The sequence below is a fragment of the Trifolium pratense genome, linkage group LG4, assembly GCF_020283565.1.
Source record: "Trifolium pratense cultivar HEN17-A07 linkage group LG4, ARS_RC_1.1, whole genome shotgun sequence".
In the NCBI taxonomy this organism is placed as follows: Eukaryota; Viridiplantae; Streptophyta; class Magnoliopsida; order Fabales; family Fabaceae; genus Trifolium; species Trifolium pratense.
This window is the reverse complement of record NC_060062.1, coordinates 6,684,800-6,708,740: the sequence shown is the minus strand read 5'-3', so window position 1 is coordinate 6,708,740 and position 23,941 is coordinate 6,684,800. Positions and strand designations below refer to the sequence as shown.

Genomic DNA, 23,941 nt, shown 5'->3' with positions numbered 1-23,941 from the left:
ATAATCACTTACTTAAAAAGACTCAAATTTCATACCATATGGATCAATTAAATGTGAGTCTAAAATAAATTTTAAATAGACTAAAAACTAAAAGTGATATATGTAACCCCAAAATTTAGATGGAGAAAATGCCAAGGGAACATCTAATGCAAATATTTTGGTCCCTATGATAACGATGTTGTATCACATAATGCTGTCGCAAGACATATACTAGCAAATAATTAGATTATGGTCCATATCAACAAAAATGTGTGAATTAATTCGAATCTGTTTCACAAATGGTGTCAAAACTATCTTCTCCATACTTTCTTCCCAACAAATTTTGCCATTCTGGTCTCCCCTTATCTGTTTGCTAATGAGAGAATTCATTATGATGCCTACATGCATGAAACAACTCCTGATGATGCTGAGAATTGAAGCTAATGATATAAATGATTTGTTACGGAGTAATTAACAGTAATAATACAATTATAGGTAAAATTATATAAATGTGTGTTTTTGTAGAAACATGGGAGGCGCGGATAGCATTCCATTATTAAGGGGAAGGAAAGCCCAACCAATTTCTTTCCTCTAATAGATGGTATGACACTATGACCCATTTACTTCAAATTTTGATTCTAAATGTCAGAATTTTTAGTCACCCTATCGGTTATTCGCGCGCCCTACGTTTTTTCATTTTTACTCTTTCACTACTTAAGTAGTGGACGTTATAAAAATGAGAATTTCTGAAAAAAGTCGTCCCCTACTTAAGTAGCGGACGTTATAAAGGAAGGATGTTTTTGGAGGTATCCACTACTTAAGTAGCGGACATCGGTATTTTGGTAAAATCGTAAGGTGCGCGAAAAAATGGTTAGGGTGGCAAAAGTAAATCTCTTTTAATTTTAATTTATATTTCAAATACCAAAGATAAGGGCAGTCATTTTTTTGGGATTTCACCGTTGTTGCCTTGTTGGTGGACTAATCACCTTTGAGCGATCTGTGGAGAATACAAGGTGAATTTTTCCTTTTCAACCGAATTTTTTTTATACGCATAAGTCAGAAATCGAAGTTCTGACTACATATTTAAGAGGACCGTTTGTAAGACAAGGGCAATCTTGTCGTTAATGGCTAACCACGTCCTCCATTAATAGTTTAATTTGATTTACTCCCTTAATCAAAGGCATCTTAGCTGTGAATGGATAATCCTTTCACCATCACACTCATACATGACTTAATCAAAACATGTGATTCAATTAAATTACCTAAGAACCGCAATGTATGAAATATAATTTCTTGATTCTGACTGGTATATAATTCCCAACTACCCTTGTTTGCATATATTTATGTTTTGGAGAAGGACAAATTTGTAGTTTGTAATATGATTTGTGATGATAGCAATGAGTCGACCCAATGTCTAGTAGTACTTTTAATGTATATATCCTTAATTAATGATTATAAGCATGTCAAGTCCGCTACAATGCTTTTTTAAAGTATTGTTCAATCTAAATCTTGTATGAAACTCTTATGGTTTTGTCATAGGCAAAAAAGTCTGAGTGATTATAAACTACCAATAACTTTAAATTCTAAGTAATATGTGATATTTCTTTTGTATAGAGACAGGATGCCCCGGCCGAGGCTAAGGGGTAAAACGGTTTGTCAGCCTTTGTTCTTTGTGGGTTCCATTCTCATGGACAGTGTCAATGATCCAAGGTAGAACTCAAACGATCGATGGTTGGACATGATTAAGTGCGACTGTGGACGATGACGACCCGAATCTCCGATGGGGATGGTGTATTGCATACACTCTAACAATCAACATTGAAGAGTATAAGATGTAATTTGAACAAATTGTGTCCTGATTATAAAGAAAGAAATCTTCATATAACGAATCAATTATGAAGAAAGGGTAGAAAAGTGGGTGTTGAAGATATTCACTAAATGTGTGAATGTGAACCTCGTCATGAAAAGTAGATCAATGTCCATAGATTTTTTATGTACCCGTAGGTATTATATTGAATTTGAATCAGATTTGATTCACTGACTGGTTGCTAGTAAATAGCACTATTCTTGGTTTTGCATCTTGAAAATCATTTCTCCAAGAGGTCTGGACCCATTTTTGGATGATCCTTGCATAAAAAGATTCATCATTCTCTTCGTAAAAAAGAGGAGGTAGAACCAATAAATATTTCTTTTTTTATCTTCTGAGAGATATTCTGCTTTTGGTGCTCGACCTGTAAAAAATAGGTCAATTTCATATGGACTTTAACCTAATCCAAAATAACATCTATAATCTTCTAAGTTCTAACTATATAATTTGGAAAACATCGACGATAATTGAGTTAAACCTAAAAATTAATGTTTTAGAAATTACATTATATTCTCTTACAATCTATGATTTTTAATCACATTTGGAGTGTGTAAGTTTTCCATTCAATGTTTTCCAGCTTTTTGGGCTCTTTGTTTAGAGGCCTAAGGCCTATATATCTTGCAAGCTGATTATAATTTTTTAAATACAAATTCAAACTCCATTATAGATGTACTTAAAATATCTAGTTATTTCTTAATGTCTAGATGCTATTGATTGATCAGTACTTAAAATATCGTTTAAATATGTATATTAGTATATAGTTAATTTAAACTTTTTATATTTCAAGATATTTAATGATATTATTAATTAAGAGTTTATTTAAAAAAGAATCCATAAATATATCCACTAATTTAAAAAGATGTTTATATTTAGAGATAAAAAATTTATTAAATATTTGTCAACAATGTATTATCTTCTCAAGAAAAAGAGTTTTTGTTAATAAAATATGGAGAATGTTAACTTGTGCCCTTAAGGCACATGTTAAGGAAACAAAAATAGAAATTATTAAATGCTAATTTGTGCATTTTGACTTTTGAAGCATTAAATTTCTTATATCATTAAATGTTGAATTTCTATTTTGGTATATCTTAACATGTGCCCTAAGGGCACATGTTAACAAATGTTAACTTGTGCCCTTAAGGCACATGTTAAGGAAACAAAAATAGAAATTATTAAATGCTAATTTGTGCATTTTGACTTTTGAAGCATTAAATTTCTTATATCATTAAATGTTGAATTTCTATTTTGGTATATCTTAACATGTGCCCTAAGGGCACATGTTAACAAGACCCGGGTCTTGTTAACATGTGCCTTTTTATAAACGCTATTTTGCCAGGGCATAAGAGGACGTGCTTGTACATAAATTGATTTTGAGAGTTAAAGTTGCAATTTTTTTAATGAAGTTGAACAATTTTTTAAGAAACATAAATGGAATATGGCATTAAGACTTCAAGACCATGATTTATCATGGAATTTTGTACTACCAAAATTTATAGTAACCAATTAAATTACCTTTTTTTTTTTTACAAAGTGAGAAACATCATTTAAAATTTACACATAACTATGAAGTTTATAATTTGAACTCAGGTCAAGCTCTTCTGCTTTTGTGTAACAATATCAATATTGTTAGTTGAATTAGGTTTTATGAACCAAAACTGACATGTTTGCTACACCAAGTTAAGGATCTATATATGGTGATTTTCTGTGAGTATATAAAATATCCAAAAGAATTTTCAAACATAATTTTTTTTTATTACCCTACCAATTTCTCGCACGCCCTAAACATTTCTATTTAATACATTTCCGCTACTTATTTAAGTAGCAGACATGATAAAAATTAATGTAATTTTCCCTTGATATGATTTCACCTAACTAAGCAAGCTTTGTATATATGGCCTGCATCGACTGTTCCCGTTCCTTGAAGCAAAAAAAAAAATGCCACTTTGGTGTCATTTTCCTAAAGTTTCAACAAACGAAAGCAGTTGATATTTCCTAAATTAGAGTGTGGATGGTGTTTCTTTACCCGTTGAGGTTGTATATTAAAAGAGATGATCAAAAGTTCATAGTCCCATGACTTAGGCAACATGATCGAATTTCTGAATGCCCTTTACATCAATCCACTACAATTCCAAGTTTTTGTTTTTTAATAAAGAAGTCTTTATATTAATATCACACCAATTTCATTATAACATTTGAGTAATTATCTATATTACAGTTACGTGCATCCAAAGATACCTGATTTAAAAATAAAAAATAAAAAACTATCTATATGACATATTCAACAATCTCATAAAATAAATTATCTTAACTAACGATGTGATTAGAAAATAATAGTTGTTCTGGACTGGGCCTAGAAGTCCAATCACTGAGGATTTGCTAGATGGACTAATCGAGCAAGGCCCAATGAGAAACAGCCCATTAGCAATCTCCAAGAGTCAAACAGTCACAACACTCGATGCATTGTAACGGCCGATCACCGGAATGATGAGCATTAACCGCTCATCATGGCTTTTCTAGCCGTTTTCCGACAGTCACTTAGTGGCCATTAATGTCATCAAGGATCTTGGCCCAGCGCTGAGGCTATATAAACAACATTTCCATGCATTCACAAGGTACGTGATTCTTCTCTCTAAAAACCTTCAATCTACACTTAAGTTGATTTCAGCGTTAGAGTGCCTGCAGACACACAAGCCCCTCCGCTTCACCGAGGGCATCTACGAAACAACGCCGGCGCGGTCGTCTTTCTGATTAGGTAAGATCAATAGTTAATTCTATCTTGATCTTTTTCAAGAGTACATTATAGCCTGAAGTTAAAGACTAATTTTTCAAAATACAGAGATTTAATCTATGACTACATGCTTAACAACTCAGTTAACATGTAAATTGTGTCGCACCATCTTAACACATTCATTAATTTAAAACAAACATAAAATGATAAGTAAAAAATAAATTGGAATGCAAGGAAGTAGTAGTTGGCCGGTTAAGTGTCACAACAATGCAACATTACATGATACACTTAGTAGTATTAACTTAGAAGTCACTAAAACATTAATCCCATCAAGAATTTCACAAATTTTGTCCCAATCTCACATTACAAATACCCTCCATTCAATCACTAGTAACTCCATTAATTATTGTGCCATTTATTTATCTCTACTACCACATTGATAATTCAAACAATTTTTCAAGAGCTAGCTAGTACAAATTATGGAGAACAAAGATGAAGATGTAACAATAGGAGCAAACAAGTATAGAGAAAACCAACCAATAGGAACTGCTGCACAAGCACAAGACAATGAAGCAAAAGACTACAAAGAAGCACCTTCAGCACCATTATTTGAGCATGGAGAGTTGTCATCATGGTCTTTTTATAGGGCAGGGATAGCTGAATTTGTGGCTACATTTTTGTTTCTTTATATAACGGTTTTAACTGTTATAGGTGTGAATAAATCTAATAATAAGTGCTCCTCTGTTGGTGTTCAAGGGATTGCTTGGGCTTTTGGTGGAATGATTTTTGCTCTTGTTTATTGTACTGCTGGTATCTCAGGTAAAATTCACTTACAATTTTTTCAATAAAATAGGTGAAAAAAATTAAATAAATAAATCCTCAGTTTAATTAATATTGAAGAGCCTGGATCCTCTCCCTTGAATTATTCACCGGACGAGGTTCAGTCTCATCCTAGAGCTGTCAAAACGGGCTATCCAGCCCTAAACTAGTCAATCTGAATAGACTTCGGGTTTTATTGGACTGGGTCAAGAAGTCCATGTTTAAACTCGTGCTTTTTCGTAAAAAAATTTGGGTTCACATTTTAAGGTCTAATCCCTACATTTATTCTGACTTAGCGAGTTAGCCCATTTTGACAGCTCTATCTCATCCATACCATTCATCTATTTTTTTAATATTAATGCTACAATAATAAAAATGAATAAATGGTTAGGATTTCACTGCACAAATAATGTGACTGGAGAGGACCTATTCTCAATATTGAAATATCACCCAGATTTCAACTTATTCTCTAAATTATATCTAAGTATTAATTGATCTTTAAAGTATGTAATATCATTATGTTGGTCCTTAACATCTGTAAGGACTAGCCCTTAGATAGATTTTGGCTAACATATCGTGTATGAATTTTTACTAATGCAGGTGGTCACATTAACCCAGCAGTGACATTTGGACTTTTCTTGGCACGCAAGCTATCTCTAACTAGGACATTATTCTACATAATTATGCAATGTTTGGGAGCTATTTGTGGTGCTGCTGTTGTTAAGGGTTTCCAACCACACCAATATGAGAGACTTGGAGGTGGTGCCAACACTCTAAGTAAAGGTTACTCCATAGGTGATGGACTTGGAGCAGAGATTGTTGGTACATTTGTTCTTGTTTACACTGTCTTCTCTGCTACTGATGCCAAGAGAAATGCAAGAGACTCTCATGTTCCTGTAAGCCAAAATCAAAATCTTAATTAACTAATATGCTATAACTTAAATTAAATATGATTATCATAAGATTTGTAACTATTGGAAAATTAGATTGATTGTTATCGTACTATTAAACTTTTTTACACATGCATCCAATCAAATAACTTTATGATAACTACTGGATCTATGCAAGTGGTTGGTGCGTAGGGTTGTAAGTGTTCTAAATCTCGAGTACCGTTAGGACTTAAGTCCACGAGAAAACTTTAATCCAAAAGACTAGGTCATTAAGTGGTAGAGCCACATGGTTAAAGTACCACACTGAACACTTTTATCTGCTAGGACTCTTAACATTGTCATGTTCTTTAAGAGTCGACCTCCACGACCGATTTCACTTTATCGACATTAAACTCAGGATAGCCCTTCCTATTTAGCGGTTTCACTCAATTAATGGTATTCGGTAGAATACCTTAATTTAGCCTATACACACCCTTATTTGTGGTTCAACTCTCAATGAAAACACTCAATTGTTAGGACTTAAGTAAATATTTTTACTTGATGCGATATAATTGTATGCATGCCTAAAAAATAGTTATACAAAAAACTATTGAAAATTTGAAATGCAAGAAACTCACATGTTCCTCTAAACCAAAATCCAAATCTTAAATTACTAATATATATCATTTACTATATTAAAATTTGTTGATTAGATTATTCATTACTATTGAAATGGATACATTATATGCATTTGAATGGGACAGATTTTGGCACCATTGCCAATTGGATTTGCAGTGTTTTTGGTACATTTGGCTACAATTCCAATTACAGGGACTGGTATTAACCCAGCAAGAAGTCTAGGTGCTGCCCTTATATACAATAAGGATCAAGCTTGGGACGATCATGTAAGTATTTTTATCTTCTTTTTTGTTTCCCTTATTTTTTGGCTATTTTTTCTTTTAGGTTTGTATTTTTTCATTTCATTTAGAATCATCTTACAATTTACACGAATTATTAATTTAGTCTCTAAAATTATAAAGTACGATAATTTGTTCCTAACAATTAACAATTTTTTTAAATAGTTTCTAAAATTTAATATCATAAATTGCATTAGTCCTTTCCATTCGGTCAATTTAGTCACTAATGGTTTTTCAAAGTGACAAATGTGATCAAAACTTTACAATGTAAGAAAATTATTATAGAATTTTGTTAATTTACCAAATTGTCCACTATACAGTTTAGTTTCAGAGATTATAGTAATAACTTTTTCTTCTTAACTCGTGGGTTCTTAGAAAAAAATGATCTCTAATAATCTAATTAAATTCGATAGGCGTTAAGTAAAATTTTATTTTATCAAATGATTATTTTAGTTGGAGTTTAAACTTAGCTATTGTCGATCAATTCAACTTTTAATGAAGTTTATTATTCACTTGGGTCGAAACATTTGGTTAAATATTATTTTGGTTAACCAAGTTATATTATTTTATCTATAATTGAATCTCTTGACTCATGTGAAGTGAAGATGGTTATTTGTTAACCAAGTTATATATTATTTTGGTGTGCAGTGGATTTTTTGGGTTGGGCCTTTCGTTGGGGCAGCACTTGCAGCTCTGTACCATCAAATAGTGATCAGGGCCATCCCCTTCAAATCAAAGTGAGGCAACATTGAAGTTGAACCTGAAAAATAATAACCAGTTGAATCCGACCGATATAGGATTCCCATGTTACGTTAAATACTATGTTAATACGATGAAGAATAATGCTAGCAACACACTCTTTAACAAACACACTCCAACACACTTTCTTCTATTGGTTGAAATTCACATGGGTCCCATAAAAAAATGTGGACCCATATAACTTTTATGGGACCCATGTGAACTTCAACCAATAAAAAGAGAGTGTGTTGGAGTGTGTTTGTTAAAGAGTGTGTTGCTAGCACTCCTCATACGATGAATTTCTCCATACTATGTTAATCCCATTATCAATGTTATTGATTAATATATAATTTAGGTGTATACATCTTATTTGGATATGTGTTGGTATTGATACACCGTTGGGTGACTAATTTTAATAAATTTACAAATAGTATTCAAGATAGAAAAATTAATAAATACGATTTATGAGCCTATCAAAAATTTTCACCTCAACAAATGTATTATTAGTACATATTCAAATAAGATATTTCCGTAAGAATTCACCAACAAAACTTATGTGTGCAATTAAACTTATATGGATATGGTTGTGATTTATTTAACTCTAGTTGTAGTCATGTTTGAATGTTATTTTCTCATCTTCACATAGGAGAAGAAGAGCAATAACCGTGTATTTTGTTAAAACTAGTTAAATTTAGAAAATTTGAAATATAACAAAAAAAAAAAAAGAAGATTGAATTAACCCTTATAAAAATATATTTAGAAAGTTTATATTTAGAGTGGACTTCGACTGAGATTGTTCGGCTCCTGCATATATAATGCGATGTCCCTACCAACTTAGTTATGAATATGGGCACTTCAACTGAAATATTTAAAGAGATCTACGTTTGCCACCTTAATGATTACTCGCGCGCCTTATTTTTACACATCCGCGACTTAAGTAGCGGATGTGTAAAAATAGAGCGTTTTGGAAAGAAAAAAACTCATCCGCTACTTAAGTCGCAGACAGTGTTTGAGTAACCAGTAGGGCGGCAAAAGTAACTCTCATATTTAAATTGTCTTAAATTTAAAATTTTCTTAAAATACAATTACCTAATTCAAACAAAATTAATTTGTGTTCCAACTTCTTTCTGTCATCGAGCTGAACTGGGCCTATTTGGATAACCTTATGTTGATTTTGACAACATGTCCCAAACTGGCCCATACAAAATTAACTATTTTTTATTTTACACCGTCGGTGTATTTAAATTAAATCCTATAAATAAGAGAGCTACTTTTGTCACCCTAGTAGTTACTCGCGCGCCCTATTTTTATACATCCGCTACATAAGTAGCAGACAATATTTGAATAACCGGTAGGGCGACAAAAGTAAGTCCCTATAAATAACAACACAGGACGATTTGGTTTTTACATGAATAAAGCTTTCCCAAATTCATACAATCTAATATATCACACACACAACGCTTTGTATAAACTTACCAATTATATGATATTTACATTTGGTTAACACAAAGTATGATGATGGTCTCATAACTTAACATCAATATGTGAAAGAAGTACGTCAAAGAACATATGTTAATTAATTAGAACTAATAGAACCGATTAATTTGGTGAACTCAATAAGGGTATATAGTCTTTGTACCATAAAAATGCCGTAATAACAGATGCAACTAATAATGTTGTGGAATGTGATGTTTAAGCTACAACCTCAATTGTCAAAAACAAAATGAAGCTACAAACCAAAACCTAGGTTTAAATAAATGTCGAATCAATATATAGTTTTGGGTACAAGAAAAGATACTTCCTCTGTTTTTTCTCCCGAGTCTTGTAATTTAGAGTTCGATAGCAAGATAAGTCACTATAAGAATTTCAAGTATTATCGATAGCCAAAAATCTTTAGAAAGTGCAACAAAAAGACCAGAAAGTTGAATTGTTTGCGATTTTTAGTTCACAAGATAATTCATTGTTGGAAATTGTAACGGAGATTTTTATGGGATCAAAACCGCCGGAAATCCACATCACATTTTAGCAGCATTTTAAGACCACCAAAAAAGCTTCTTTTTTATTTTTTGCACTATTTAGCATTAGCAGCGGCGCAAAATCCTCGGTACAAATGGCCTAAAAAACAAGCAGCATTACCCATTGGATTATTATAGGAGAGAAAAAAATTACCGTTGCCATTTCCAACTGTTACAAACTATCGTTAAATTCAATGATTTTGTGGCCACTTTTTTACAATATATAAATATAAGTACGGTATTTAATTAGTAAAAGTATAAATATAAGTATAAATCTAGTAGCTTTCGCAAGTTTAATTTTACAATATTAAATATAAGTACGATATTTAATTAATAAAAGCAGAAGTAGCTAGGATATTTGAATTTTTTTGGTTGGTTCCATTTAAATCCATAACTAAGGATTATTGTAGTTTGTTGTACTAACCAAAATCTCTTGATTCGCAAGTTTTGGACAAAGAAAAATATGCGTACGTTCTTCATTTTCTTACAATATTGGACAAAGAATTGTTAATATGTGCTATTCATTTTCTTATAATTGAAAAGAATTATGTTTGTCACTTGACTTTTCTAAGACCAAGAAAAACCAAAAAAAAAAAGAAAAAGTTTTGCTAACTAGTGCCCCCAAACCAAAAGAAAAATAAAATAAAGGAGAATGTTAACATGTGCACCAAAGGCACATGTTAAGGAAACAAAATAGAAAGTATTAAATGTTGAAGCATTAAATTTTAACTTTTTAAACATTAAATTTTTGTATTATTAAATGTTAAATTTCTATATTAAGATACCTTAACATGTGTCTTATATGCACATGTTAACAACACCCTAAAATAAAAATTGTTCATTGAAAACATCAAAATTTGGACCTTTGTTGTGTTGACTACACTATTTCCAAGCAAAACTTTTCAAATTTAACTCCTTAACAAGTGTTCTTGGGGCACTATTTAACCTTTGACAATAAAAAAATTGTGAATATGCGTTGAAAACTTGAAATTGTAACTTATAACATATACATTTCTATTTAGCATTAGAAATGTTAATGCACATTCACTCTTTTTTATGAAGGTGTGCATTAACGAGATAAGGGTGTATTTAATAACTATTTAGTTGTCTTTTGCTAATATATATATATATATATATATATATATATATATATATATATATATGAGTCAGGATCCGTTGACACCAACTAGTTTGACACCAAATGTTACACCTCTCAATAACGTTTTAACCGATATAAATTTTATAAAATCCACCGTTGGATTGAAAGTTTACATCATATAGATCATTTGTGTAAAATTTCAGACAAATCCAAAATCATTTGATATGCTATTGAGACACATAAAGATTAACGGCATTTAAAAAAATACAAAAACCGTTAATTTTGATGTATCTCAATAACATATCAAATGATTTTGGATTTATTTGAAATTTTACACAAATGATCTATATGATGTAAACTTTCAATCCAACGGTGGATTTTATAAAATTTATATCGGTTAAAACGTTATTGAGAGGTGTAACATTTGGTGTCAAACTAGTTGGTGTCAACGGATCCTGACTCTATATATATATATATATAAGTAAGAGTTGCTAATTTACATCCACTTAGTGTTTTAGCAACATGTACGGTGTATTTAATTACTTTTTAGTTATAACTTGCTAATACACAACTTTAAAAAATAAGTGAGTGTACTTACATATATCTTTGTCTAACATGCACAAGTGTCGTGCATGTTGCACAAGTGAATATGAATTACACAAAATCTACTGTTTGATTGAAATTTTATATCACATATAGATCATCCATAAATTTTTGGGTAAATTGAACAATTGGTCTCTTAATTTATTTATTAGTTTCATATTGGTCAATTAACTAGTTAACGTTACAAATTGTTCCCTTTTATCATATTGGTTATTTTTGTTAGTTTTTCTCAAAAAAACGTTAAATTTGTTTTATGTTATCCGTTGTATGTAGGGGTGTTCGTGGTGCGGCTTGGTTCAGTTTTAAACATAAAAGTCATACTAACCGCGAGATAAAAATGCATGCGGTTCGGTTTAGTTCGGTTGGTTTTTAAAAAGTCATCCAAATCAAACCAACGCGGTTAGCGTTGGTTCGGTTTGTGTGGTTTATCACGATATGAAATATATGACAATATTTCCAACTTGTTACAAAATAAACATAGGAAATTTTAATTTATTTTATTGTTTACATGATGCAATATGCATATACATAAATTGCATATATATAATAATTTATTTTTAATACCAACAGTATAGTTCTAGATCGCATTAAATGATATGTTTTGACAGTCTACTATTTTATGGACTCAATTTGGGGTGATTGTTAATAGTTGATAGAGTTAAGTTAAGTATTGCGGTTGTTGAGGCAAAATCCATTTTAGTGTTTTAATGACAACAAACCTTATGGAATAAATCTTAAGTTTTATGAATGGTGATCTATTGATGTTTGCACTTGAGTTTTTGTTGAAAGATAGGTAATGACAAAAGTGGACAAGCTAGAAGCCACTCACATCAACAATTACATTTTATATACTCAAACAATGAAAGAATCGGAGTAGCATCAGATGATCATAACAATAGCATCACAAGCTTCATGAAGATTTTTAAAGGATGTTGTTTGAATCATAAGAGGTTTCATTTGAAGATTCAAACAAGAAAGCAAGTTTCATGGTTAATAGTCTTCCTCATCACCACAAGGTTCACAATGAGTATTAAAGATTCAAGGAAGAATATGAAGATCATAGTTGATGGAAATACTTGCATCACGAGCTATAGAAGAACATATTTGATGTTATCATGTCAAAGCTCACATTGAGTTTTGTTACATGCTTTGAGGATTTACTACTACAATTAACATCAATGCAAATGATGCATATGTTGAAGATCTTCAAAACCTACTCAAAGTTTCATCTTAGCTTCTCAAGACAAGAATGATCTAAGAATGATTTTCCATGAATTTACAAAGGAGTTTATGCACCACAAGGCATAAAAGTTTCAATCATTGTCTAAGCTAGAAAATGATAATCCTCATGATGAGTACTCCCACGCCTCCACTTAAAGCATCTCAAAGTATTCAATGAACAAGCAACAATGTGTGCAAAACATCAAGAGGAATTGTGGAAAGTTTTGCAGCAACATGAAGATCCCTCCTTAAGAAAATCTTGAGATACTGTTTCAAGAATGATCTGAGAACATTCTTAACAGACAGACTGCACTTTTGAATATAAGCACATTTTGGATTAAGTGCTTTCTGATTTTATAAGTCAACTTTGGACAAAACAAATAAGCACTTTACAAAGGAAATATGGATCAAATCTCTACAGAAGATAATATCTTTTTGGATCAACACTTTTGATGGAAAATGAGCATATACCTTTCCTAGTCATAATTCATGCAATGAATTATAAGTTTGATCTTTTATGATCTTTTATGGTATTGATCATCCAATGAAAATACTTGATCATATATCATAGGCCAATCAGATTGCAACAACACATTATGAACTATGAGTTGTGATGTACTTGCAAAATGACTATGTTGGAACATTCTTCAATGGTGGTGTCATAGAAGTACTTTTTGTCTCATATGCTCTTGTACTATTCCAGCTGGTTTATTCCCAAGCTAATGCTATCTCTGAAGTGTCCTCAAGCCTATTTGAACAGCTGCACATCACAAGGAAGGAAGGATGAAGGTTCATCACAATTGGCTGGTGCAGTCAAGATTGTTTCAAGACTGATGCAAGACTGATCCTGCACACAGTTTTTCAAAACCATTTCCAACTGTCATAAGTCCTTTTCTGAGTATCCAAACGGCTATATCTGATACATGACAGTGGAAGGAAGTAAGAAACAACTCATATGTACTTGGTAACAGCTCACACACATTTGGATCTTATGGATCAAAGCCAAATGGAAATCAAGACTGGTTCAAGACTGATTCAAGAACGTTCCTGCACACAGTTTTGCAAAACCATCTCCAACTGTCATGAGTCCTTTTACTGAGGTTCCAAACGGCTATATCTGACCTCTGACATTGGAAGGATGCAGGAAACAACTCATTTGTACTTGCTTACAGCTCACACATATTTGGCTCTTGTGGATCAAAGCAAAATGAAGTTCAAGACTGTTCCAAGACTGAACAGAGAACCTGTCAAATATGCAGAAGTTGTCTGCTGCTTGTGGAGCATTGAGTAACAGCTCTTTTTTGCCCTCTAACTGATATACTTGAAGGCCAAGCTTCAACCTCAAGCAAGCATCTATAAAAGGCAAGCAAATCCAAGAGAAAGAGCAAGAGTTTAAGCTAAAAATCATCAAATACTTGTTTTTGTCTACAAGTCATAAAGCTCTTCTTTCATCACTCAAACTCAGGCTCTTCATTCACATCATATTTCTGAGTTTACTGAGTGTTTCTATTTGCTTCTCAAACAACCTTTGAGTTTCTACAAGCAAATTTCTCAAGAGACCACTTTTCAACATAACCCACTTTTGAGTGGTTGTATCTTTGTCTCTCAATTTTACCACTCACACTCCAGCTCTCTAACAACCTATTGGATCACAATATTACTGAGTGTATTTTGTATAAGCTTCTCAAACTAGTTTTGAGTTTGTGTATAAGCTTAGATCCAGAACAACTTCCTTTGTAAAAGAAGATGGCTCAAGTCAATACGTAACTATTGATTGAGTGACACCTCTGTAAGGCTGAGGTAGATCAAGCTTGTAGGGCTTAGAGGTTTTTGATCTTGTTTTAGATCAAAGAAGATTTGTATTTGAGATCGGTAGTATCTCAAGATCATAGTGAAAACTCACAGGCGTGGGGACTGGACTAGCCCAAGATTTGGGTGAACCAGTATAATCTTTGTGTGTGAATCTCTCTAACCTTTAACTCTTTATTTTCTGTAAACACGCATCACACGAAACACTTCATTTACAGTTACTTTGAAATTCTCACGCAGTTGAGATTGTTCTTAGAACAATCTGATTTTTAATTCACTAACATTTATCCAAGTATACACTTGAGATCAATTTAGTAGATTGCAGGATTAATTTTTAAAAGGGTCACAATTCAAACCCCCCCTTTCTTGTGACTATTTCTTCCACTTCAGCGGTTTGGTTTGGTTCAGTTTTCTGAAATGAAAACCGCAAACCAAACCAAATCGTGCGATTTAGAAGAAAAAATGATCCGTGCGGTTAAAACTAAATGCGGTTTTTTGCAGTTTCGGTTTGGATTGGTTCGGTTTGCGGTTTTACTTTTGAATTAGTTCGGATACGATCATCCCTAGTTGTATGTGCGCATAAATGATTTATTTATGGGTAATATTGTGTGCTAGTAAATTTGATTATGAGTTCAAACACCTTTCCCAAACCGAATATAAGTACACTATATCAACTTGTTAAAAAGGGAGTGTTATCGTAGAAAATGACTATTGACAGATTTTCTTTTACAACATAACACCCATTTCATTGTGTTACGTGGCCACATTGTAAGCAAAAGTTAACGTTTTTTGAAAAAATTAACGGAAATGACTAATATGACAAATATAATTAAAGTTAAGAGATCAATTTGTAACATTAATTAGTTAAGAGACCAATATGAAACCAATCGATAAGTTAAGGAACCAATTGTCCAATTTAACATAATTTTTTTAAAAGAAATTGAAAATCATTTAATATGTTATTGAGCTCATCAAAATTAATAGTTTATGCATTTTTATTAAATACCGCTATAAGTATGAAATGATATAGAAAAAATATATTTAACTAATATTTAACTTTTTAAGTGACGAGGGTGAAATTGAAAGCTATAAACTATTCAATTATAGCTTACCAAAATAAATTATAAACTAGTCAAAATAAATTATAAACTCATAAAAAATAAAAAATATCTTTATAAACTAGTCAAAATAAATTACAAACTCAAAAAAAAAAGTTACCAACCATATTTTTTTTTCTTTTCTTTTTCAAATGAGTATATATAAGATACAAAATATAAGTTCTTGCTAACATGTGTTCGTGAGACACTCTTTAACCATTCCATTTAAAGATATTATTTATTTAAAAAGTAAAACATTTCAATTTCTAATGCGTTGACTTCACAATACCTTCCTATTTAAGGTAGGGATGACAACGGGTTTTTTCCACCCAAACCCAAACCCGCAACACATTTGAAAATAATTTGCAAATTTAAGAAATTAAATTCCAACATAGACTTTGAATTAAATTACAACTAAAATTAAGGTCTTCCAAGAAAATTCAAAATAGATTTTCAAGAAATTAAAACATAGACTATCAAGAAATTAAATTACAAATAAAATTAAAGTCTTCCAAGAAAATTGAGGGAGAGACTATGGGGGTAATTAGGTAATTATAAAATATTTCGGGTGGGTGTATGAGTTTTGGGTGTGTGTTTGACTGATACTAAACCCACACCCATATTATCGGATGTCACCCGAAGCCAAACTCAAACTCAGTCAAATCGAATTTCGCCCGTTGACTTGAGTTTGAGTTCGGGTGGGTCTCTCAGGTTTGGATTTTTTTGTCATCCCTAATTTAAGGTGCTTGAAAGAGTATCTAGGAAGCATTGTTTAGCATTCTCCTAAAATACACATGCTCAAAAGTTAGCATAGCAATACAAAGTTTTAAGACTTAACATTGTATAAACTGTTTATTCACAGTGTATGAAACTAAAATAAATTTCATAAAACATTATTGAATTGCCAAGGTACTTGCAACATGTTGTCTTAATTAGACATAGTATAATCTTACACTAATAAAGTTATTTTCTTTATACTATAAACTATAATAAAGTTATATAGAATTAAACAAGCAGATAGGCAAATTAATGAAAGAAAACACAACTATGAAAGCAAACCGTTCAGGCTTTGATTTTATTAGGCAGCAAAGGCCGGCGTCAATAAACTAAAAAGTAGGCTCTAATTGAATGTAACACAACTATTGGTATCAACCCTCAACTACTTCAAAGACTCTTTCTTTCTTTCTTTCTTTCTTTCTTTCCTCATAACAACAACTTCCCTATCACACACGCCAAAATTAACACACACTACTTTTTTTACTCTTTTTTCTTTTCCTTTAATTCTTTTCCTTGTTCATTCCACTAAACTAAAAGTCTTCTCTGTTTTTCTATCTTTGTCTATAAGAAACTTCCCATCCTTATGTTATGTAGCACATATTATTTATTTTATTTTATATCGAAAAATGTTAACTAGTGTTCCTGCAATACTAGATAAGGAAACTAAATATAATAAAAAATATCTTATTAGTGAAAACAGCTTATACTAATAAATAAGTTTTTATGTATTATTATATGTTTTTTAAGGTAGTTTATGAGAAAACAGCTTATAAATATACAAATTTTGTCAGTGAAAACTTATAAATTAACATAAAAGTTTATTTATTTGCATAAACTCAAAAATAAGTCAAAAATCCAAATGAGCTTACAAAATCACGAGGTTTTAAGTTTAGTCTCTAAATTTTTTTATTCACTTTTAGTCCTTATTCGCATTTTCGAGGAAATAAAAGTGTCCATTTTTTGTAAAAAAAAAAAATTAATATAAGGACTATTCTTACAATCTATAATATTTTGAAAGAATAAAATTAATATTAAAATTTTATAGAAATTAAAATTGGAAAAACATGATTTTATAGAAACCAAAAATATATTTAATCCTTAATTTTTTTAGTACTATAGTAAGGTGAATAAGTCATAATGATTCGTTAAGACTATGTGATAAGTCTCAAGGTCATAAATATCACTAACAAATTTTTTTGTATGTATATTATCCACCGATGAAATTCTCTTTTACAAGAATTTAATTAACTCATATTTTTTAAGAATATACGAGTTGCATCCTACTTTATCACTATTTATTGGAACTACATATTGCTAGCTAGTCATATTGAATTAAATATTTCTTTCTCAAAAGTTGGCACCACATATTATTATATTACGTTGAATTAATAATTATCTTTCTCTAAATTGTTCACCAACATTACCATACCCTTCCTTAGTCCTTTAAAAACCCCTTCATGACCCTCTCTCTCCTCATAACATCTTTGAGCCAACTATAATATCTATAGCTAGCTCAACCAATCCTATCTTCCCTTCACAAAACATCTTAGCAAAAAAAACTCATTTTTTCTCTTCCTTTCTAAAAATTTACACAATTATATCATGGGAGCCTTTCCTCTTTTTCAACCAATTTCTAAATGTAGCACAAAAGATAGATCAAACCAAACCGTGGCATCGGACTTAGATGGTACGCTTCTTGTGTCGCGAAGTGCTTTTCCATATTACATGCTCATCGCACTCGAAGCCGGAAGCATTCTAAGAGCACTAGTTCTCTTATCCTTAGTCCCTTTCGTATATTTCACGTACTTATTCGTCTCTGAGACCTTGGCTATCAAAACATTGATCTTTGTCACGTTCGCAGGACTAAGAATTCGAGACATTGAAATTGTTTCTCGATCAGTGTTGCCTAGGTTTTATGCTGAGGACGTGCATCCGGAGACATGGAGAGTGTTCAATTCATTCGGGAAACGATATATTATCACGGCGAGTCCGAGGTTGATGGTTGAGCCTTTTGTTAAGACATTTTTGGGAGTTGATAAGGTTCTTGGAACTGAATTGATGGTTACAAAAACAGGGAGGGCAAGTGGGTTTGTTAAGGAACCTGGTGTTCTTGTTGGTGAACACAAGAAAGAGGCAGTTATGAAAGAATTTGGAAGTAACAATTTACCTGATTTAGGACTGGGAGACAGTGTAACTGATTCTGACTTCATGTCCATTTGCAAGGTTGGTGATTTTTATATTTATATAATGTGTTAGTTTATGGCATAAAAAGTGACTGCAGTTAACTTTAACCTTTTTACCAATATTTACACAAAAGTAAATCCTTTTACTTGCATTGGAATATAATATTTTTTATCGGTCAAATACTCTAATAGTTAGAATTTCATCATTTAAAATGAATAAATATGAAATCTCAGGCTCAAACTTTGTTCCCTGTATATTGTAGTATCACAATACATATCAACTAAGTTATGTTTATTGAGACTAAAATATAATAATTTAATTTATTATTTGATATATGTTGATTAGTTCATGATCAAAATTAATTAGTCATAAAGCAATTGAGTTTAGTCTAGAGGTGAAGGGTTTGGGTAATATGCTAAAGGTTTTGAGTTTGATCCTCAATTCCATCGTAAAAAAAAATAAAAAAAATTAATTAGTCTTATGTTTCATTTTATAAACAGACTTATAGTATCAGCTCAAGAACTGGTTAATATAATAGACTATATAATATGGAATGGATTGTTGAAAACTTAAGATGTATTTTAATATTAAAAATTGACAATTCATTCTTTTCAAAAGAATATTGGCCAGAGATATGTATATTTGTGGAGACAATTTATTTGGCTCACCTAATATATCAATATATATCTGTCTGTTTATCCTTCTTTTTTTTTTTCCATTAATGTATATTTTTTCTATTTTAATTTTGCATATATTAATAAAAGTAGTATATTTAATGTGTCTATTTTGTATATTAATAATTTTAAAAATAAATATGTATAAAAAACTATTTTTTATGTAAAAATGTGTCAAAAGGTTCTAATAAATTATATTTTGGCTTCTTCAAAATAAAAATAACAAATTTGAAAGAAAAAATATAGTAATTAATTTGAAATGAAACTTATATATAGGACAATTTTTTACAAAAGTGTATGTGTGTGAATAGTATATAGTCAATCTAATTCGGAAAATGTGTGATTTTGTTCTTTTTTTTGTTAACCAATCAAATTTTCTATTTTTCACCTAAATTTTTTAAAACATTGTAATATTTTATAAAATAATTTGGAGTCTAACTAAATTTGGTAGGATATATATGAGGTAAGGAATTAAAAGGGATAAATTTGACTTATTTTCTATTTTACTTAAATGAATTCTAAAAGTAATTTAAACAATTCAATTTGTTAATTAAAGACTTATAACAATTGAAAAATTAAGATATTAAATCGCACCAAAAAAAATTATTTAGGGATCAAAATCACAATACTCAAATTTAAATAAGTTAGATTTTACTTATCTTGCGGTCGAACTCCTACGTACTAAGTCTCATTTTCCTAAATCCCGGAAGGTTGACAAAAAAGAAGTGTATGTGCACGCACTCGCGTGTGTATGTGTGTTGTTTTGGTTGAAGTCTTTTTCAAATTTCCTTTTTTGATAGGTGGATAGCTTTTCTGAGCTGTTTATATGCTCAACAAAACTACCACGTACAATTCCAACATGATGATTAATAAATTAGATTGGCCCCTGATATTTTGATGTTGGGTGAGAGCATTAATGAACATAACATGTAAATATTGCACCTCTTCATCATTTCTTAAATCTTATGTCTGGTTTTTGTGTATAGTTTTTCAAGTTTCCTAACAAGACTGTTCCATCCCCTGGTCTTTTCCATCCTGTCTTTTTCTATATTTACTAGCCTTAACCTTTGTATTGGTCCCCTAATTCAAGGGAGAGGATCTCTCCAGTGCAGTTTTCTGTCCAGTAACATCTCAGCCTTACATTTTATTATCACTTTAATTTTAATTTTTTTATTTAAAAAGTGAATGGTTGGATTTCACACTGGACCTCCTGCAGTGAAAACTGCACTGGAGGCAATCCAGTCCCCTAATTCAAATTATTGTCCATTTGTTGTTTTCTAAAGTTGTCATTCCCATATTATTACATTTCACTGGATTTATACTTGTGAAGAATTTTTAAAAATTAATAATTAATATAATAAAATGGTAATGTTGTGAGATGGAGTTAGATTCATAGGTAAGTAGTAAAAAAAATTAAATCCAAACCAAATTCAGTTTAGATTGATGATTTCTGACACCATACATAAGTTTCTCATGTCCTACATGTTCTAAAGTAATCTTTCCAAGTCCTACAGCTTGTATTGTACCATATAAAAATGTATGGAAAGTGTAACTCAAATCCATAAGAAAGTACAATCCTTGTGATTGACTTTCTAAAATTTTATTTGTCCTTGTTCTTTTTTTCCTACATCTGGAGTAATGTTGACACATTTAGGCCTTGATAATATAAACAATTATTTACAGCTTATAATATAAACACTTATCATAATAAATAATTTTGTATAAAGTTTATTTAATTATTTCTATAGCAAAAGATATAATTAATTTTATTTTTTTTTATGCTATAAGTTGTTTTAATCAATTATCTTGACGAACTTATGAAAATCAGTTGAAAAAAACTTATCAAAAATGTATTAAGTTGTTTTCATAAGTTCATTCAAACAATCTCATAACACTTATGACAGTTCATAAGTTCAAATTTGTCAATTCACACAGACTCTTAAACAGAATTTATATAAGTAAAAAAATTTAAATTTAATTTAATTACACCGATATCAACTAAAAATGAGACAAAGTAATTCAAACATTTCATTTGTTTTTTTCATCTTACAGGAAGGATACATGGTGCCAAGGACCAAATGTGACCCATTACCAAGAAACAAACTTCTAAGCCCAATTATTTTTCATGAGGGTAGATTAGTCCAAAAACCAACTCCTCTAGTTGCACTCTTAACCTTCTTATGGATGCCAATTGGTATCATCCTTTCAATTTTAAGGGTATATCTCAACATACCTTTACCTGAAAAACTTGCTTGGTACAATTATAAATTACTTGGAATAAGAGTGATTAGAAAAGGTACTCCTCCACCACCACCAAAAAAAGGTCAAAGTGGTGTATTATTTGTGTGCAACCATAGAACAGTTTTAGATCCAGTTGTTACAGGAGTTGCATTAGGAAGACAAATAAGTTGTGTAACTTATAGCATAAGTAAATTCACCGAAATGATTTCGCCTATAAAAGCGGTTGCGCTTTCTAGGGAAAGAGATAGAGATGCGGCGAATATAAAGAAATTGCTTGAAGAAGGGGATTTAGTGATTTGTCCTGAAGGAACAACTTGTAGAGAACCGTTTCTATTGAGGTTTAGTGCTCTTTTTGCCGAATTAACGGATAGGATTGTCCCGGTCGCGATCAATACTAAGCAGAGTTTGTTTTATGGTACATCGGCTCGCGGCCACAAATTGTTGGATCCTTATTTTGTGTTCATGAACCCTATGCCAACTTATGAAATCACTTTCTTGAATCAATTGCCTTTGGAATTGACTTGCAAAGGAGGGAAATCTTCAATTGAAGTTGCAAATTATATTCAAAGGGTTCTTGGAGGGACTCTTGGATTTGAATGCACCAATTTAACAAGGAAGGATAAGTATGCTATTCTTGCTGGAACAGATGGAATCGTTGGATCTAAGAAGAAAGATTAAAATTGAGGAGAATTGAGTAAATCTATTTCAATTTTCTATTCAATACTGGAAAAAGTTGAATTATTTTTGAAAATTACATATAAAAAAATATAAAATTTATCTTTAATTAAGTCGTTGATCCGTGTTAAAGACGACATGATTAGAGACTAATTTTATCTTTGTCTGTAATTTCCGTTGATAATTCATTTTTTTAATAGTGTTTGATTGCATTTTTAAAAGTTTTTATAGTTATCAGAATAATAAAAAAAATACCATTGCGTTTATGCTCATAAAAATAACAATTTATGTACATTATTATTCTGATAAATACAAATAGTTTATTTATTTTGTCAGAAAAATGTTGCTGGTCAGTTATAAAACCTAAAGTTCATCTTTGTGATGTAAAGGTTCTATATATACATATATAATTTTCCAATACAGTGTATTACAGTTAAAAATGTTAGTATTTTGACACAATAATTGACACCTTACACTGTATATTGATATAATTTTAGTTTCTTTATTATTATTTTCTCATTCTTCAGGTTAATGCAAAGACTAATTTAAATGTATTTTATACTATACTATGTCTGATGTGTTTATGTTCCTGTGGGTATAACTTTATTAGTAAAAATATTGTATATATTATGTATAAATTGGAATTTGAATATTTACACTCCCACTTATTTACCTTAAAACGTGAATTTCTAATCACTAAATTAAAAAACAATGCTCATTAAAGCTATGGCAAATATAGTAGTGATGGTGATGTAACAATGTGGCATATGGGATCCTTAGGCACAAGTAGTAATTAATTATACATTGTTTTTTTTGCCATTAATTTGTAGATAAGTTTAGCTAGAAGGATGGCAGTTGTCTTGCTCTAAATAATAAATTTATAATAATGAAATGTACATATGACTAGTTAACATATGATCTGTAAATGACAGCTAGGCAACTTTGCATCCAATTTGCTTAAGAAAAGATTAAAAAAATTATAATGCAAAAAACAAGATTTGGATCAGAGAAACAGAGTTAGCTTAGATTCAAGATTCATTGTGACGTTTTTATATGAATTTGGATTTATCAAATAATCACAAAAAAATCATAATATCAAATTGTTAGTTTTATGAATATACATACTATGTCCCTATAAATTTAATTTAGTTGGTAAAAATATCATATTTTAAATATATATATATATATATATATATATATATATATATATATATATATATATAAGTTGATGTTCAAACTTCGAACATTCTTATTTATATTTATGAAATTTCTATTCACTAGACTACTTGATCAAAAATATTATAATGATGCCAATTTGTAAATAAATAAAAAATTAATAAAATACCATAGTACTTCTAAGAATAAACAGTGCAAGACAAAAATAGTTGTCAAAAGTTTATTCCTAGTTGAAACATACGTCCAATGTGAAATTGAATGTCTTGCAAGATGAGGCTAAAAATAAGTGGGGTCCTAACTCCTAAGGAACTATGAAAATGAATTACTTAGGGGTAATCCAAATAGTACAATCGTATTTTATGTACTATGTGGTATAACAATCACAATATAGATGGTTGTGTCATTCACTTGTACATGCTGGTGTGTTGGTTTAATCGTTCATGTTATTTGTTG

General features: G+C 30.7%; 2 protein-coding genes across 2 annotated transcripts; both read left to right on the top strand.

Annotated features, from left to right (window-relative positions):
- The first annotated feature begins 4,956 nt into the window (after positions 1-4,956).
- LOC123924844 (probable aquaporin PIP1-4) lies at positions 4,957-8,365 on the top strand. Its single transcript, XM_045977819.1, has 5 exons — positions 4,957-5,393; positions 5,994-6,289; positions 7,027-7,167; positions 7,828-8,006; positions 8,207-8,365. Exons 1-4 carry the CDS (start codon positions 5,054-5,056, stop codon positions 7,918-7,920), a joined length of 870 nt encoding a protein of 289 aa, XP_045833775.1. The 5' UTR covers positions 4,957-5,053; the 3' UTR covers positions 7,921-8,006; positions 8,207-8,365.
- Positions 8,366-17,862: 9,497 nt separating this feature from the next.
- On the top strand, positions 17,863-22,831 carry LOC123924843 (glycerol-3-phosphate 2-O-acyltransferase 6-like). The gene is made up of 2 exons (XM_045977818.1): positions 17,863-18,761; positions 21,449-22,831. The coding sequence occupies exons 1-2, from the start codon at positions 18,141-18,143 to the stop codon at positions 22,313-22,315; spliced, it is 1,488 nt and encodes a 495-aa protein (XP_045833774.1). The 5' UTR covers positions 17,863-18,140; the 3' UTR covers positions 22,316-22,831.
- Positions 22,832-23,941: the final 1,110 nt, after the last annotated feature.

Excerpts from the sequence above, each read along its gene's own strand:
- LOC123924844 (XM_045977819.1), top strand. The coding sequence starts at position 5,054 with ATGGAGAACAAAGATGAAGATGTAACAATAGGAGCAAACAAGTATAGA. Across the intron at positions 5,394-5,993 it reads TTGTACTGCTGGTATCTCAG|GTGGTCACATTAACCCAGCA; the intron begins GTAAAATTCACT and ends TTACTAATGCAG. Across the intron at positions 7,168-7,827 it reads ATCAAGCTTGGGACGATCAT|TGGATTTTTTGGGTTGGGCC; the intron begins GTAAGTATTTTT and ends TTTGGTGTGCAG.
- LOC123924843 (XM_045977818.1), top strand. The coding sequence starts at position 18,141 with ATGGGAGCCTTTCCTCTTTTTCAACCAATTTCTAAATGTAGCACAAAA. Across the intron at positions 18,762-21,448 it reads ACTTCATGTCCATTTGCAAG|GAAGGATACATGGTGCCAAG; the intron begins GTTGGTGATTTT and ends TTCATCTTACAG.